Raw genomic sequence first — 13670 nt, 5'->3', positions numbered from 1 at the left:
ATTCTTAAGGCAGTGATCCTCAGCTCCCAGGGCCTACAACTTCACAGAAGGTGGCTCATTTTGATAATGAAAAATGCAGGGGTGCAAATCAGGCAGAAAGGGCCTGCCATTAGCCAACAATGTGTCCATCACCACATCACCCTTGCCCGGCCCAGCCTCCCCTCTGCTGCCCATGCAAGGCCTGGGGAGGGCAGCCGGGCCGCCTGGTCTGAGCCCTGGCTTTTCCTCTCAGAGGCTCTGGGGCTCTCCCAGGGTTGGTTTACTTGTGGTGAAGCATGACTAATAGGTAAAGTGTCTGATAAAATGGGCTCCACAGGCCACGGGTGCTGCTTCTGACTGTCCCTGCTGAGAGCAGGTCAGGCGCCTGGCATCACTCCTGCCCCATAGACACCGATAACATACGTTTGTCAGCCGCAGGTCAGTTCCCCAAGGGTGGCTGCTGTGCTGCTGTAACACGGGACTGCACACTGGGCACTTATGCTGCAGAACTCTGTTTTCTCATGGTCTGGAGGCCAGAAGTCCAAGGTATTGGCAGGGTTGGGTGTTGGCAGGGTTGGTTCCTTCAGAGGCCTCTCTCCTGGGATTGCAGATGGCCACCATCTCGCTGTGTCTTCACACGGTTTCCCCTGTGTGTCTGTGTCCTCATCTCTTCTTATAAGGACACCAGTCAAACTGAATTAGGGCCTACCCTGGTGACCTCATTTTAACTTAATGACCTCTTTAAAGACTCTGTTTCCAAGTACAGTCCCATTCTGAGGGACCTGGGGTTAGGACTTCAACATGGGAATTTGGGGGAGGCACAGTTGAGGCCATAGTGGCAGCTGTCTCATTCCGCTCACAGCTGGTTCTCTCTGGCCACATGCCAGAGAGGAGTACGATGCCATCCCCTTAAACCACACACGGACACGCTGCCGGGAGGAACGTCATCACGTTTCAGCTGAAAGGAGTGAGGAGTGAGGACAAGCAGGTGCAGAATGAAGCCTCCTCATGCACTGGTCCATTCTGCACGTGCGCTGCTGCTATTACAGCATCAGGCAGGAGGCTGAACTAGAGATGCCTTAGACAAACCCTGTTTTCCCCTCCAGATGCTGGCTGCAAGAATGCCACAAGTTAAGAGGAGTGTGGACAGTAGAAAGCCTTGAGAGCAGCTGAGCTGATGAAGGGATGGGAAAATGGGCGCCCTTTTGAAGCCTAGGACTGACCAAGCGGAGGTGTGCAGGGTTTGTGGATCCCCCATCTTGAGTCTCAGTGCTCTGGGGGACATAGCGCGGAGCGGGACAGCCCTGTGGGTCAGCCCCTGCCTGGTTCTGCAGACTCGGAGAGGTCTGGCCCTGGGCTGGGTGTGGCCCTCATGCTGCCTGGGAGCCTCAGGCAACCTGCTGCAGCTGCTTGTCTAGAGGTTTTGCCACTCACTGGCCTGACTCCAGGAGCTGGAGGGGCTGAGAGGTCATTGCCTGCTCTGCAGCTTAGCTCAACCTCCCAGGTGCCCCACCCCCATCCCTCCCTTCCCAAAGAACCAGTTATTCCTCGTCCTTATAAGCGCTCCTAGGACACTTGCCAAGTTCTATCAGTTTGGGGGTTCTCTGGGGCAGCCACCCCCAGATCCTTGCCCCTCCTATGAGCCACCCCCCCCTCCTCCTCACCGCCGTGCTCCCCGTGTGGCGTCGACCCCCGAGGCAGGGACCGTATGAGTTTTGTTCACAGTCTGCACTCCCTCTGACACACAGGAGGTTCTGGAAAAGCTTCTGCATGGTGAAGGAGCCACATGCGGTTTGGCTGGGTGCCCCAGGCCTCCTCTTCATCATCACGACCACCCTGCCTTCCATTATTCAGGGGGGAGTCCAGAGCTCCAGGAAGTTGACCACCTCCCCGAGGTCCCCCGAGCATGGATGGGTGGAGCTGGCTCTAAGTCCACACTCAGTGCTTTCCCCTGCGCCCTGGAGCCTGGCTCGGTGCCACCGGGACTTGTTTGTGGAAGTAACACGTGAACACCAGCGAGCTCCATGGGCTGCGCGCGTGTGCGTCTTTGCCAACTCAGTGGCCCCACACGGCAACCTGAGGGCCAGGGCAGAAAGCACAGGAGAAGCCACCACGGGTGCTGCAGGGCCTCCGGCCGGGCGTCCATCCTCCACCTGTCCTTCTGCTGTCCATCTGTGGCTTCTCCCGCAGGTGCCACGCAAGGCTGGTCCTTCACAATGGCCCAGGCCCTCAACTCAGTGGTCAGGAGGGTTCCCACCACGTCGGGGCACAGCGGCAGTCAAGGTTCCCTCAGGTCCTCAGGCTACCTTTGCAAATAGGTCCTCGCAAAGACCCTATTTCACATTCACAGATACTGGGAGTTAAGACTTCAGCATCTTTTAGCGGGGACATGATTCAACCCATGCATCTGGGCCTAGGAATTGGAAATGCCCCAGTGAGCTATGCCCTGGGCACTGTGCATTTCTGGGGGACACAGCGCTGACAGCCGGAGGGGGGGTCTCTGGACACAGAGCTGTCTGGGATCCGCTGAGGCAACACGGGAAGGACTCCAGAGCTCACCTGGGTGAAACCCGAGAGCCGTCAGTGACAGCAGAATCCAGAGGAAGCCTACATCTCCAAGCCAGGTCCGGAGCTCTTCCAACAGGATAGCAGTCTTGTCAGGCACTCTGGGAGGCCGAAGTGGGAGGATCACTTTGAGGCCAGGAGTTTGAGCAGCCTGGGCAACATAGCAAGATCCCTATCTCTCCAAACAAACCAAAAACCTCAGTAGCATCTTGGTTGTTTTTTCTCTTCTGTCAGATATTTTGGTAATAGTGATCTTTTGATTTTACATTCCCTTTTTTTTTCATGTAGAAGTCTCTATGGCCATTTCATCTTGTGAATTAATTGAGTTTCCAAAGTGAACTAGCTGCATGTTAGAACCAGGACTTTTCTGAGCCCTTTGAAGCATGCTGGCAGGCGTCATCCCCAAGCCCCAGGGTGGGTCACATTCCTGGATGGTGGAGGCAGGGGGTGCAGGGGTCCCCCATCTGCACATTGTTCTAGGTCTGATGTGATTGCTCAACTCCTCCACGAAACAGGGGCCATGTTTGTCCTTGTCTGGGGCAAACTGCAGTTGGAGAGGCTGGCCTCCTGTGGCTGTACATCCAGAGCTGGGCTTAACTGGCCAGGAGGAGAGAAGGATCCTTCTCTCTTAATAAAAAGTCCGCAGGGCCCACGTCCACCCAGCCATCTCTCCTCCCCGGCCAATGTTATCCTTTCCTCACAAGCCCTTCCAGAGCACAAACACACACAAGCACGTATGTTTGTCTTCTTTTTTCATAAATGGTAACAAGCTCTGCATACTGTTGTGCAGCTTCTCTTTCCACATAGAAATACACCTTGAAGGCCGGGCGCGGTGGCTCAAGCCTGTAATCCCAGCACTTTGGGAGGCCGAGACGGGCGGATCACGAGGTCAGGAGTTCGAGACCATCCTGGCTAACACGGTGAAACCCCGTCTCTACTAAAAAATACAAAAAACTAGCCGGGCGAGGTGGCGGGCGCCTGTAGTCCCGGCTACTCGGGAGGCTGAGGCAGGAGAATGGCGTAAAAACCCGGGAGGCGGAGCTTGCAGTGAGCTGAGATCCGGCCACTGCACTCCAGCCTGGGCGACAGAGCGAGACTCCGTCTCAAAAAAAAAAAAAAAAAAAAAAAGAAATACACCTTGAAGATTATTTCTTATGAGTACATAAGATGGACACCTGAGTAGTTTGCTGTTACCGACCACGTAGGCAATGGCCGCCTGCACAGATTATTTGCACTGGTGGGAGTGTCATCAGATGTTTCTGGAAGTGGGATGGCTGGGTCAAAGGGAATGTGTGTTAGTAATTTTGAAAGATAAAGTCATAAAGATAAGTAAAAACGCCTGGCATCTTGGCTCACGGCTGTAGTCCCAACACATTGAGAGGTCAAGGCGGGAGGACTGCTTGAAGCCAGGAGCTTGAGAGCCGCCTGGGCAAAATAGTGAGGCCCCATTTCTACAAAAAAAAAAAAAAAAAAAAAATTAACTGGGTGTGGTGGTGTGTGCCTGTAGTCTCAGCTACTCAGGAGGCTGAGGTGGGAGGATCGCTTGAGCACTAGAGGTCAAGGCTTCAGTGAGCCATGATCACACACTGCAGCCGGGGTGACAGTGAGAGCCTGTCTCAATAAATAAATAAATAAATAGATAATAAATTAATTGATTGATATAGAGAGGATAAGTAAAAACAAAAACATGTATGTACTATAAAACCTGGGATGGGCCGGGCGTGGTGGCTCACACCTGTAATCCTAGCACTTTGGGAGGCCGAGGCAGGTGAATTACTTGAGGTCAGGAGTTTGAGACCAGCCTGGCCAACATAGTGTGAAACCCTGTCTCTACTAAAAATACAAAAATAAATAAATAAATAAATAGCCAGGCGTGGTGGTGCACGCCTATAATCCTAGCTACTTGGGAGGCTGAGTTGGGAGGATTGCTTGAACCCAGGAGGTGGAGGTTGCAGTGAGCCAAGGTCACGCCATTACACACTCCAGCCTGGGCAACAGAGCAAGACTCCGTCTCAAAAAAATAACCTGGGATGGAGGCAGAGAAGAAAGGAAGTGGTGGGCAGTGTGGGTGGTCTGTCTTACCTTTCATAATGGAGAGCTGGTGCCTACTGTTTGGAATTCACAAACATAGACAGAGTTCAAAGTAGTTACCACTGGGGCTAGAGTAGGAGACATCTTATTTCTCATTCTTCCATGTACTTCAAAAATTATCATGCCCTGTATATATGTTAACTGTGAATGTAAGAAAGTAACGTGAGGCGGTGCAGTAGCAGCCGTGTTAATGGCGGTTAATCAATCTTGCATTCAGGCCTCGTGGAGAACCACCCTGGGGGATGGTTTCCAGCAGAGCAGTTCCTGGTTCCCACAGGTGCCTCATTTTTTCCTGGTTCCATTCAGAGCATCATTTACTGCCTAGAGCTAATTCCAGATCCTCCTCCCACCCAGGGGAGTTTATCAAAGGCAAAATAAAGAGGGTGGGCTGGGGACAGTGGCTCACACCTGTAATCTCAGCACCTTGGGAGGTCAAGGCAGGTGGATCACCTGAGGTCAGGAGTTCGAGACCAGCATGGCCAACATGGTGAAACCCCGTCTCTACTAAAAATACAAAAAATTAGCTGGGCATGGTGGTGCGTGCCTTTAATCCCAGCTACTCAGGAGGCTGAGGCAGAAGAATCGCTTGAACCCAGGAGGCAGAGGTTACAGTGAGCTGTGATCCTGCTACTGCACTGCAGCCTGGGCGACAAGAGCGAAACTCTGTCTCAAAACTAATAAACAAAGAGGGTTCGGGGGTGACTCCCTGAAAGTTTCTAGACACCTATTCTAAAGATAAAAATATAATGTGATGCCTGAAAGAGGGAAGAACTGCTCCAAAGAGTCTGGGATGCGGCTGAGGTGGCCACTTTGCCTGGAGCTGAGGAGGGGGATGAAAGTAAGAACTGATTTTTAATCTTCGCCTCTTGTACAACCCCTGGTGAGCACCGGATGATGCCCTGTTCCACTGATGTTAAGTTGTATTTTTTCCCCACATTTCCACATTCTCCAGTATGGAGAATATGTCCCGCAGTGTGAGGGTGGGCTGTCTTGATTTAATTAGGGTCTCTTGGCCTTCTTGGTGGTCCATAAAATAGTGGCATGCCTTCCGATGGGGGACCCGGGAGTTGCTGAATCGCAGTGCCTGCACAGCGATGGGCTTATGTGGTCTCTCCGGCCCATGGCTCAGCCCTGCTCCGTGGCCGTGGGTGGCGTCCCCGGCTAACCTCCTGTCTTGCAGGTGTAGTCGCCGCCGCCAGCTGCCATGGGCAAGCAGAACAGCAAGCTGCGGCCCGAGGTGCTGCAGGACCTGCGGGAGAACACGGAGTTCACCGACCACGAGCTGCAGGAGTGGTACAAGGGCTTCCTCAAGGACTGCCCCACCGGCCACCTGACCGTGGACGAGTTCAAGAAGATCTACGCCAACTTCTTCCCCTACGGCGACGCTTCCAAGTTCGCCGAGCACGTCTTCCGCACCTTCGACACCAACGGCGACGGCACCATCGACTTCCGGGAGTTCATCATTGCGCTGAGCGTGACCTCGCGGGGCAAGCTGGAGCAGAAGCTCAAGTGGGCCTTCAGCATGTACGACCTGGACGGCAACGGCTACATCAGCCGCAGCGAGATGCTGGAGATCGTGCAGGTACCGGCGCCCGAGGCCCCGGGTCTCACCACGCGGGGGCCCAGGTCCCCTCCCAGCTCCCAGCTCCCAGCCCAGGGCTTTTTTTTTTTTTGAGACGGTATCTCGCTCTGTCGCCCAGGCTGGAGTGCAGTGGCCCGATCTCGGCTCACTGCAAGCTCCGCCTCCCGGGTTCGAGAGATTCTCCTGTCTCACCCTCCCATGTAGCTGGGATTACAAGCATATGCCACCGCAGCCAGCTAATTTTTGTATTTTTAGTAGAGACAAGGTTTCACCATGTTGGCCAGGCTAGTCTCGCACTCCGGACCTCAGGTGATCTGCCTTCAGCCTCCTAAAGTGCTGGGATTACAGGCATGGGCCACTGTGCCTGGCCAAGAATTATATTATTGTTACTTGCAAGAGGTACCTGCCAAGACCTGGGGAAAGCCCTGGATTTGAGAATGCAACAGATAGCTTGTGATGTCCCCAGGAATGCGCAATCATCCAGTAAAACTGAAGCATTAATGATCACGAGAATCAGCCCAGCATGGGAAAAACGTCACTTCGGGAGGCGTCTCTCTGCCTTCATGCAGCTCTAGCAGGCAAGGCCATGTTTCAGAAGGAAACCAAGTTTTGTTCACTTGGCCAGGTACCTAGGTGTGCGAGAGAGAGAGTAGAGCTGCCCCTCCCTGGCATTCCCCTGAGTGCCTCCCTGAGCCCAGGAGCATCCAGTTCTAGAACTCCTCACGGCCAGGCCTGTAATCCCAACACTTTGGGAGGCTGAGGCTGGAGAATCGCTTGAGCCCAGGAGTTTGAGACCAGCCTGGGCAATATAGTGAGACTCTATCTCTATAAAAAATTAAAAGAGTAGCAGGGCATAATGGCATGCACCCGTAGTCCCAGCTACTTGAGAGGCTGAAGTGGGAGGATTGCTTGAGCCCAGGAGTCCGAGGTCACAGTGAGCTATGACTGCACCGCTGCACTCCAGCCTGGGTGACGACAGAGTGAGACCCTTCCTCCAAAAAGACCAGAAATAAAACAAGAAAAAAATGGAACTGTTCAGAAGGGGGGGTGCCATGGTGCGGAACTTCAGGGTGGGCCTCCAGTAGCAGGTATCAAATCCGTGAGCTCCTGCACCAGCAGTGGCCGCCTCACGAGTGAGCGACCCATTTCCCACGTAGATGGTTTTCACACCGTCAGAGTAAATTAACATGGGCTTGGGGAACTCTGGTTCCGTCGTCGCTTTCTGGCTCTTAGCTTCACGCAGTGGCAGAAGTAAGAATTCTGCTTCCCAGGAATCACCCATCGTGTCCTGTGTGTTAACCTTTACCCTTTGCAAATAGGTGTGCCTGTCACTGGCTGCACAGCGGCTTGGTCAGAACTTTGAGGCCCTGGTAGAACTGTTCCGAGCTAGTGAGGAGCAGCCACTTCTGTCCAAACGGGACAGCCCCCAAACCAAGTCCCCAAACCCTGAAAGGCTTCCCCCAGCGCCATCGATGGCTCCCTGGCTAGCTGTGTGTTGTTTCTCATGGGACACTTGGTTTCTCCCTCCTTCTCAAAATGAGAAAATGGTCTCTTGTCTTAGGAATGAGACTATCAAGCCTCCTTCACACGGAGTGCTCAGAAAATCCCACAGCAGTGCTGCCCCTCCCCACGCATGTCACTCTGCTCAGTGGCCACTCGCCTGCCCCATCACTGTCTCCCGTGTACACCCACCAGCAGCACAGGGGCACGTGCCCCAGGCTGGGTCACTCAGGCAGAGACACGCAGAGAGACCAGCAGCCAGGCTGAGCCCTCGGCTGGCAGTGCTGTAAAGAGGCCATGGAGGCTCCAGTGCTGCCGGTTCCTGTCCTGTCGGGGCTGGTGATGGGGCTTTCCCTGTGAGTTTGAGGGGCTCAGTCTCTTTTAAACTGAGGGGTAACAGCCACGCAGTAAAATGCACACAGCTCAGTGGGCGGTGTGGTGAATTTCACATATCTGTGACCACCACTCTCCCTCAGCATTCCCAGCCCCCGACAGTGACACTTAGGCACCTTCCTGGCACTACCTCCCCCACCACCCAGGCAGAGATAGCAGCACCCTCACCCTCCCAGTAGAGCCCTTCTGTCAGCTCTGCTCTTGGACTTCACACAGACACCCGTGAGGTTCACTAGGGAACATTCTCCCCACTGGGGAGGGGTCCCGAAGACCACTGGGAGCCCCTAACCTCTCCCAGCCTCGTCGTGGACTGAGCAGACGCCCACCCTTGCTGCGCCCGCCCGAGCTCCTGGGCCTCTGAGCACACTGTCATTGTCCCCATTCGCAGGCCATCTACAAGATGGTGTCGTCTGTGATGAAGATGCCGGAGGACGAGTCCACCCCAGAGAAGCGCACGGACAAGATCTTCAGGCAGATGGACACCAACAACGATGGTAGGGCGGGGTGGGGGCGGGGCTGCGTGTGTAGCCACGGTGGTGGCAAAACATGTCTGGGGCGCCCCCTCCCCTCTGCAGCTTCTTGGTCTCCTGAGGGCCACCCCTGCCCCCGACCTGCCTGGCACCTGCCATGCCCAGGGAAGAGCAGGATGCAGTCAGGGACACCCGGCCTGCGTCCTGGTCCCTCTGTGACAAGGCTTTGTGATGCTGGGCATGTTGTGGCCCCTCTGAGCCACCGTCTCCCCACTCGTAGAACAGGGCATACCTGTATTCTCGTGGGTACAATGTTTAGGGGCAGGGAGGCAAGCATGCTGGCAGCCGTGAACCTGGAGGGGTTGGGATCAAAGGATCCCAGATGGTGGGGTCCTGGGGTGCTGGCCATGCTTCTCTTACTGTCATCCTGAGAGAAGCTGCCCAGATGGCCCCAGTGTCCAAGGGGAACTGTCAGGATGAACACGGCCGCCTTGTCCGCCTACGGCAGCTCTGTGGGGACTCAGTCCACTGTAGAAGGGCAAGTCTCAAGATGGCGGGTGGCAGCAGCGGTGACGAGGCTGTGCCTCGAGTGCCCTCCTCTGCATTGGCTGTGAGGTCAGGGCGGCTGTGGGGTCCTCCCGTTCTGCTCTTCTTGCCGGCTTTGTCAAGAGCAGCCACAGCACCAGGTTTGCTTTGCTTTTGAACAATAAAGAAACACAACCTTAAGAAGAGAAAACACTCCCTGGGTTGTGCTGGGGATTAAAAGATAAGCTAATGCCCAAGAAGCTGCTGTGGAAAGTCTGGAGTGCAGCTCTTGGGTGAGTTAAGCATGACCCCAGCAGGAGAGGGGGTGTGGGGGAGCTGTAGGCAGCAAACAGCATTCCAGGCAGCCAGGTCACTGTTTCAAAACATCTGCACACAGCAAACAAGCCTGCCTGGTGCCCGGCATTGCCTTCGGGCTGATGGGAAGTGTGTTTTCCACCTTCCAGCCTAGCAGGGCACCTGCTGCCACTCTCCCAAGGCTGTCCGCTCCTCGTGAGGATGGTGAATCCAGTCCCACGGGGTTGTGAGGTTTCAGCGAGATGATGCCTTAAAGCTCTTAGCAGGGCTCACACTCCACAAATAGTGGCTGTTGTTCCCGACTTCACAGTGTCCCTGGGGAAGCCATCCACGGTTCCTCGCTGCCTGAACCTGCCACCTGGCTTGGCCCTGCCCACCTCTTCAGAGGGCATCTTCTAGGTTGATTGGGAATTTGGATGGCATGGTCGTTGCTAATGTCTGCACTTTGATGAAGCACTTCCTCCTGTGCGCCCAGGGGACCCGTCTGTCCCTGGAGCTTGGGGCAAGGAGGGAAGAGTGACCGGGAAGGTGGGGCTGCAGTCAGGGGCCAGAGCCAGTTCAGGGGGTGGTCCTCAGCCCTCAAGGCTCCTCCAGGGACTGCTCAGGAGTGATGGGGCCCTGGAGTTTTCCCCAACTTCCCTGGCTACCCCGGAAGGCACACGGCTGCTCCAGGCCTCTGGGCTGGGCTGATGGGTTTCTCTAGGGCACAAGTATCATTAAAGCCGCCCTCTCCTCAGCTTGTCAGGCCGCACATGTGGGACAGGCTGTGCTCAGCAACCCTCTCACCTGCCCTGCCCTCCATCAGGAGGAGCCAGTGGAGCCTTCAGAAGCTCCCGGCATCTCTGCAGGCCTCAGAGTCGTCCTGAGGCAGCTCTGGCTCTCCCGACTGGAGGTCCATCTGGGCTGGCCCGCTCTTTCTCGGCCTGGGACAGGAGGGCCTGGGGTCAGGGACAGGAAATGGGGAGGCTGGGGCCATGGACTCTGAGGCCCCACACCTAGCCGAGGAGATGACCACACAGCTGGCTGCCCTGAGTGGTCAGAGGTGGAGTGTGGGGGGTGACCATGGTCCTCACCAATCTTCAGGCTGGCAGCCGCTGTCTCCATTGGCAGAGGGTCCTGGGGACTGTCTGCTGAGGGCCTGGCTGTCCCTCCCTCTCCCTGCGCACCCCTTAGCCTGGGCATTGTTTGGGCTCCCTTGGAGCCAGCAGGCTGCCCAGGCCCCAGAGGCATCACGTTCGTGCCCTGGAAGAAGCCAGCCTGCCCGAGCCTGGGCCAGGGTCCCATGAGGACAGGTGTCCCTGCCTGCCAGTGGACTGGAGGGGCTGAATTCCCAGCAGGGCCCTACTGGGCAGGGGCGTCCTCCATCCTAGTGCTGGGCTGAGTCCTCAAATGCATCCTCCCAGGTGCCCTTGAGAAGGGTGTTCCCATTATCCCGCCTTCGAGACGAAGATCCTGAGACCTGGAAATGTTGGTGGCTTGCCATGCGCCAGAGCCAAGAGCCCCTCCTGCGCACCTTCCCCTGTGCTGGGCCTAGCTGCATGCGTCTGTGTTGCCTGCACAGACATTTTGCAGAGTGTCCTAGTGATTCCAGCTGACAGCACGGAGCCTCAGACAGACACATGGAGGGGCTGCCCCAGGACCCAGGCTGCCGGGACACAGCCAACCTCAAACCTCATCCTTCCCCACCAGCCGGAGCCAGAGGCTCCCCCTCCTGCCCTCCTGCCCTTGAGGCCATGTCTGAATGGGCAGAATCCTTCTAGCCTATCTTGCTTGTGGTGAGCGGATGGTCAGAAAACCTCCCCGCACCCGGCTCGGCCCGCCAGCCTTATGGAGCCCTGCCCTGGGCCACCAGCCTCCAGAGGCCACTCCGCCCAGCGTGGAGTCACCGAGTCTGTGTCCTGGGAGAGGGAATGTGTTGTCACCAGCATTGGATGTGGAGGATGAGGGGGCAGCTGATTCCTTAGCATGACCAATCTTTTTCTAGGTTTTCCTCTCACTGTGTGGCCAACAGTCCAGAGCATGAGTTCGGTACCCCAAGCCTGAGCAGCAGGTCTACACTGATGCCAGGGAGGACCCATTGGGTTAGAGGCAAATGCTTCATTTTTCTGCACAATGTACATGTTCCTTAATAAGCAAAGTGTGGGGTGATTTCGAAAAGGATTTAAATGGCCCTCATCAGCTATGTCCTGCTGAGCTGCTGGGTAAGCCCTTTGAGGTGCCTGATGTATTGTAGGGAGCAGGGAAAGGAAAAAGGATTTTTTTCAGAAATGCCTGTAAAGTGAATGGAGACTAGACACCGTGCAGCTTCAAGAAGGCTCAGGACTTTGAACAAAGGGGGCATCCCTGACCTGAGAGCTGTCCCCGTCCTCTCTGGAAGCATAAAGAACAGTGAGCACTGGCTAATCCTGATGTCTCTCGTCCCCTGCAGGCAAACTGTCCTTGGAAGAATTCATCAAAGGTGCCAAGAGCGACCCCTCCATCGTCCGCCTGCTGCAGTGCGACCCCAGCAGTGCCAGTCAGTTCTGAGCGAGCGGCCCCTGGACAGTTGCAGAGAAACACAGGCTTGTCGTGCCGTTTAAGCTTTGCTTGCAAGAGTGGATGCCCCGCAATCGTTCCTGCTCTCCCGGGCCCCAGGCCTGGGGCATGCGTCGCACCTGCCCGGCCCGGCGGCTGCGCCTCCCTCCTCCGCCTGACCAATGCGACATTCCTCCCCTCACGCCCGGCCCGGTCCCTTCCAGGGCAACTCCCAGGGATGTGATGACATGCAGGGTTCAAGTGTTCTTGGTTCCAGGCACCTCCCGGCTCATGGGGAGCCCAGAGGTCCATGCCGAGGAGACCAGGCAGGACCTCCCGAGGCTGCGCCCCGGCCGGCCCATGCATTTTGTGATCCCAAGTGACTCTGTGGGGAGGGTGGGGCGAGGTGTCAGGAGGGTAGACGGGGAGCCCCTCCCGTGCATGGCTGCCCTCCCGTTCATTTTCTCCACCACAGCCGCTTGCACGTATAGATACTGTGGTCCCCTTTCTTTTAATATATAAATTATGTATGGTGAAGTGGAGTGTAATGTGTAGGTCCCGTATTTAATGCCTCTGACTGCCTTTGAAGCGCAGCCCCCTGTGGCCCGCAGTCCCCTGAGCCTGGCTGTTGTGTGGTATTTATGCTCTCTTTGTCTGCCTGTTTCTAAGGAAATGCATGTGTGCCCTGAGCCGTGACGATCCTCCTGTCCGTGTCGCGAGCACAGGCATTTGTGTCTGGTCTGTCCTCCCTGTTGATTGGTCTGGCATTTCCGGTATTAAAATGATACAATAAATGGCATTTTCTGAGTTTTGTGTCTGCCCGCGGGAGCCCCCATTCCTCAGGCCGTGGCCCCTGCACGCTCCAGCCAAGATGGGTCTGCTGCGTGCTGCCGCTGTTGGTAAACTCAGCCCCTCCCGTGTCCCTCCAGCTGTCCCTGCGTCTATAAATCTTGCACAGCCTGTTCTTCAATATCTGCCTAATGCCAAGAAATATTTGTGGAAATGAACGATGACTGTTCTTGGCAGATCTGACTGTCAGGATTCTGCCTACCCCCAGCCCTTCCCTTTCCTTCTCCTTCCACGGTTTCACGTCATAGGAAAACCACATTCCAAGAGAGGATGGCCATGGTCAAGGGCGCGGTCAGGCTGGCCCCAGAGGTGGCAGGCCTGGTTCTCCATCCAGCCTTCGCCGCTGCTGTCAGTGCTTCTGGTCCCAGCAGCAGAAGGCCCAGCTGAAGAAGTGGGGGTTGGTCTCGCCTGCTGAGGGGTCCAAAGACAGCATCGCTGGGGATCCCCAGGCATCAACTTGGTTTTTTTCTTTTTTTTTTTTTTAAGAGAGGGTTTCTCTATGTTGCCCAGGCTGGCCTCAACCTCCTGGGCTCCAGCAATCCTTTCGCATCAGCCTCCTGAGTCAGTGGGGCCTTGGGTGAACAGCACTATGCCTGGCTAATCACGGTCAGCTTTTCACCTCAGACTTTCTCCCTGGGGTGCCCACAACGGCTGTCATGGTTCTGGGCAGTACAGCTGACATGCGAGCATCAAGAAGCAGCGAGGGAAGTCTCTGTCCTCCCACTGAGGGACAGGAAAACCCTCCAGAATCCGCCCACCAACCCGTCCCCACCAGCCCCACATCTCAAGGCTGAAACCATGGCCCGCGTTCACAAGATGACCTTGTGATGGCCACAGCTGGCTTAGGCTGGTCAAGATGGCCCTTGGCCAAGGAGGCACCCGCCTTC

The 13670-nt window shown here is 55.9% G+C and overlaps 1 protein-coding gene across 4 annotated transcripts in view; it reads left to right on the top strand.

Annotated features, from left to right (window-relative positions):
* HPCAL1 (hippocalcin like 1) overlaps positions 1-12733 on the top strand; it is a 123571-nt gene extending 110838 nt beyond the window's left edge. For all 4 annotated transcript variants that reach the window (XM_050753963.1, XM_050753961.1, XM_050753964.1 and 1 more), the window contains exons 3-5: positions 5816-6217; positions 8499-8604; positions 11849-12733. In XM_050753963.1, the coding sequence (XP_050609920.1) occupies positions 5840-6217; positions 8499-8604; positions 11849-11946 (582 nt within the window). In that variant the 5' untranslated portion in view covers positions 5816-5839 and the 3' untranslated portion in view covers positions 11947-12733. The remainder of the gene's footprint in view (positions 1-5815; positions 6218-8498; positions 8605-11848) is intronic.
* Positions 12734-13670: the final 937 nt, after the last annotated feature.

This window comes from Macaca thibetana, chromosome 13 (assembly GCF_024542745.1).
Source record: "Macaca thibetana thibetana isolate TM-01 chromosome 13, ASM2454274v1, whole genome shotgun sequence".
NCBI lineage: Eukaryota > Metazoa > Chordata > Mammalia > Primates > Cercopithecidae > Macaca > Macaca thibetana.
This window is presented reverse-complemented; position numbering and strand designations above follow the sequence as displayed.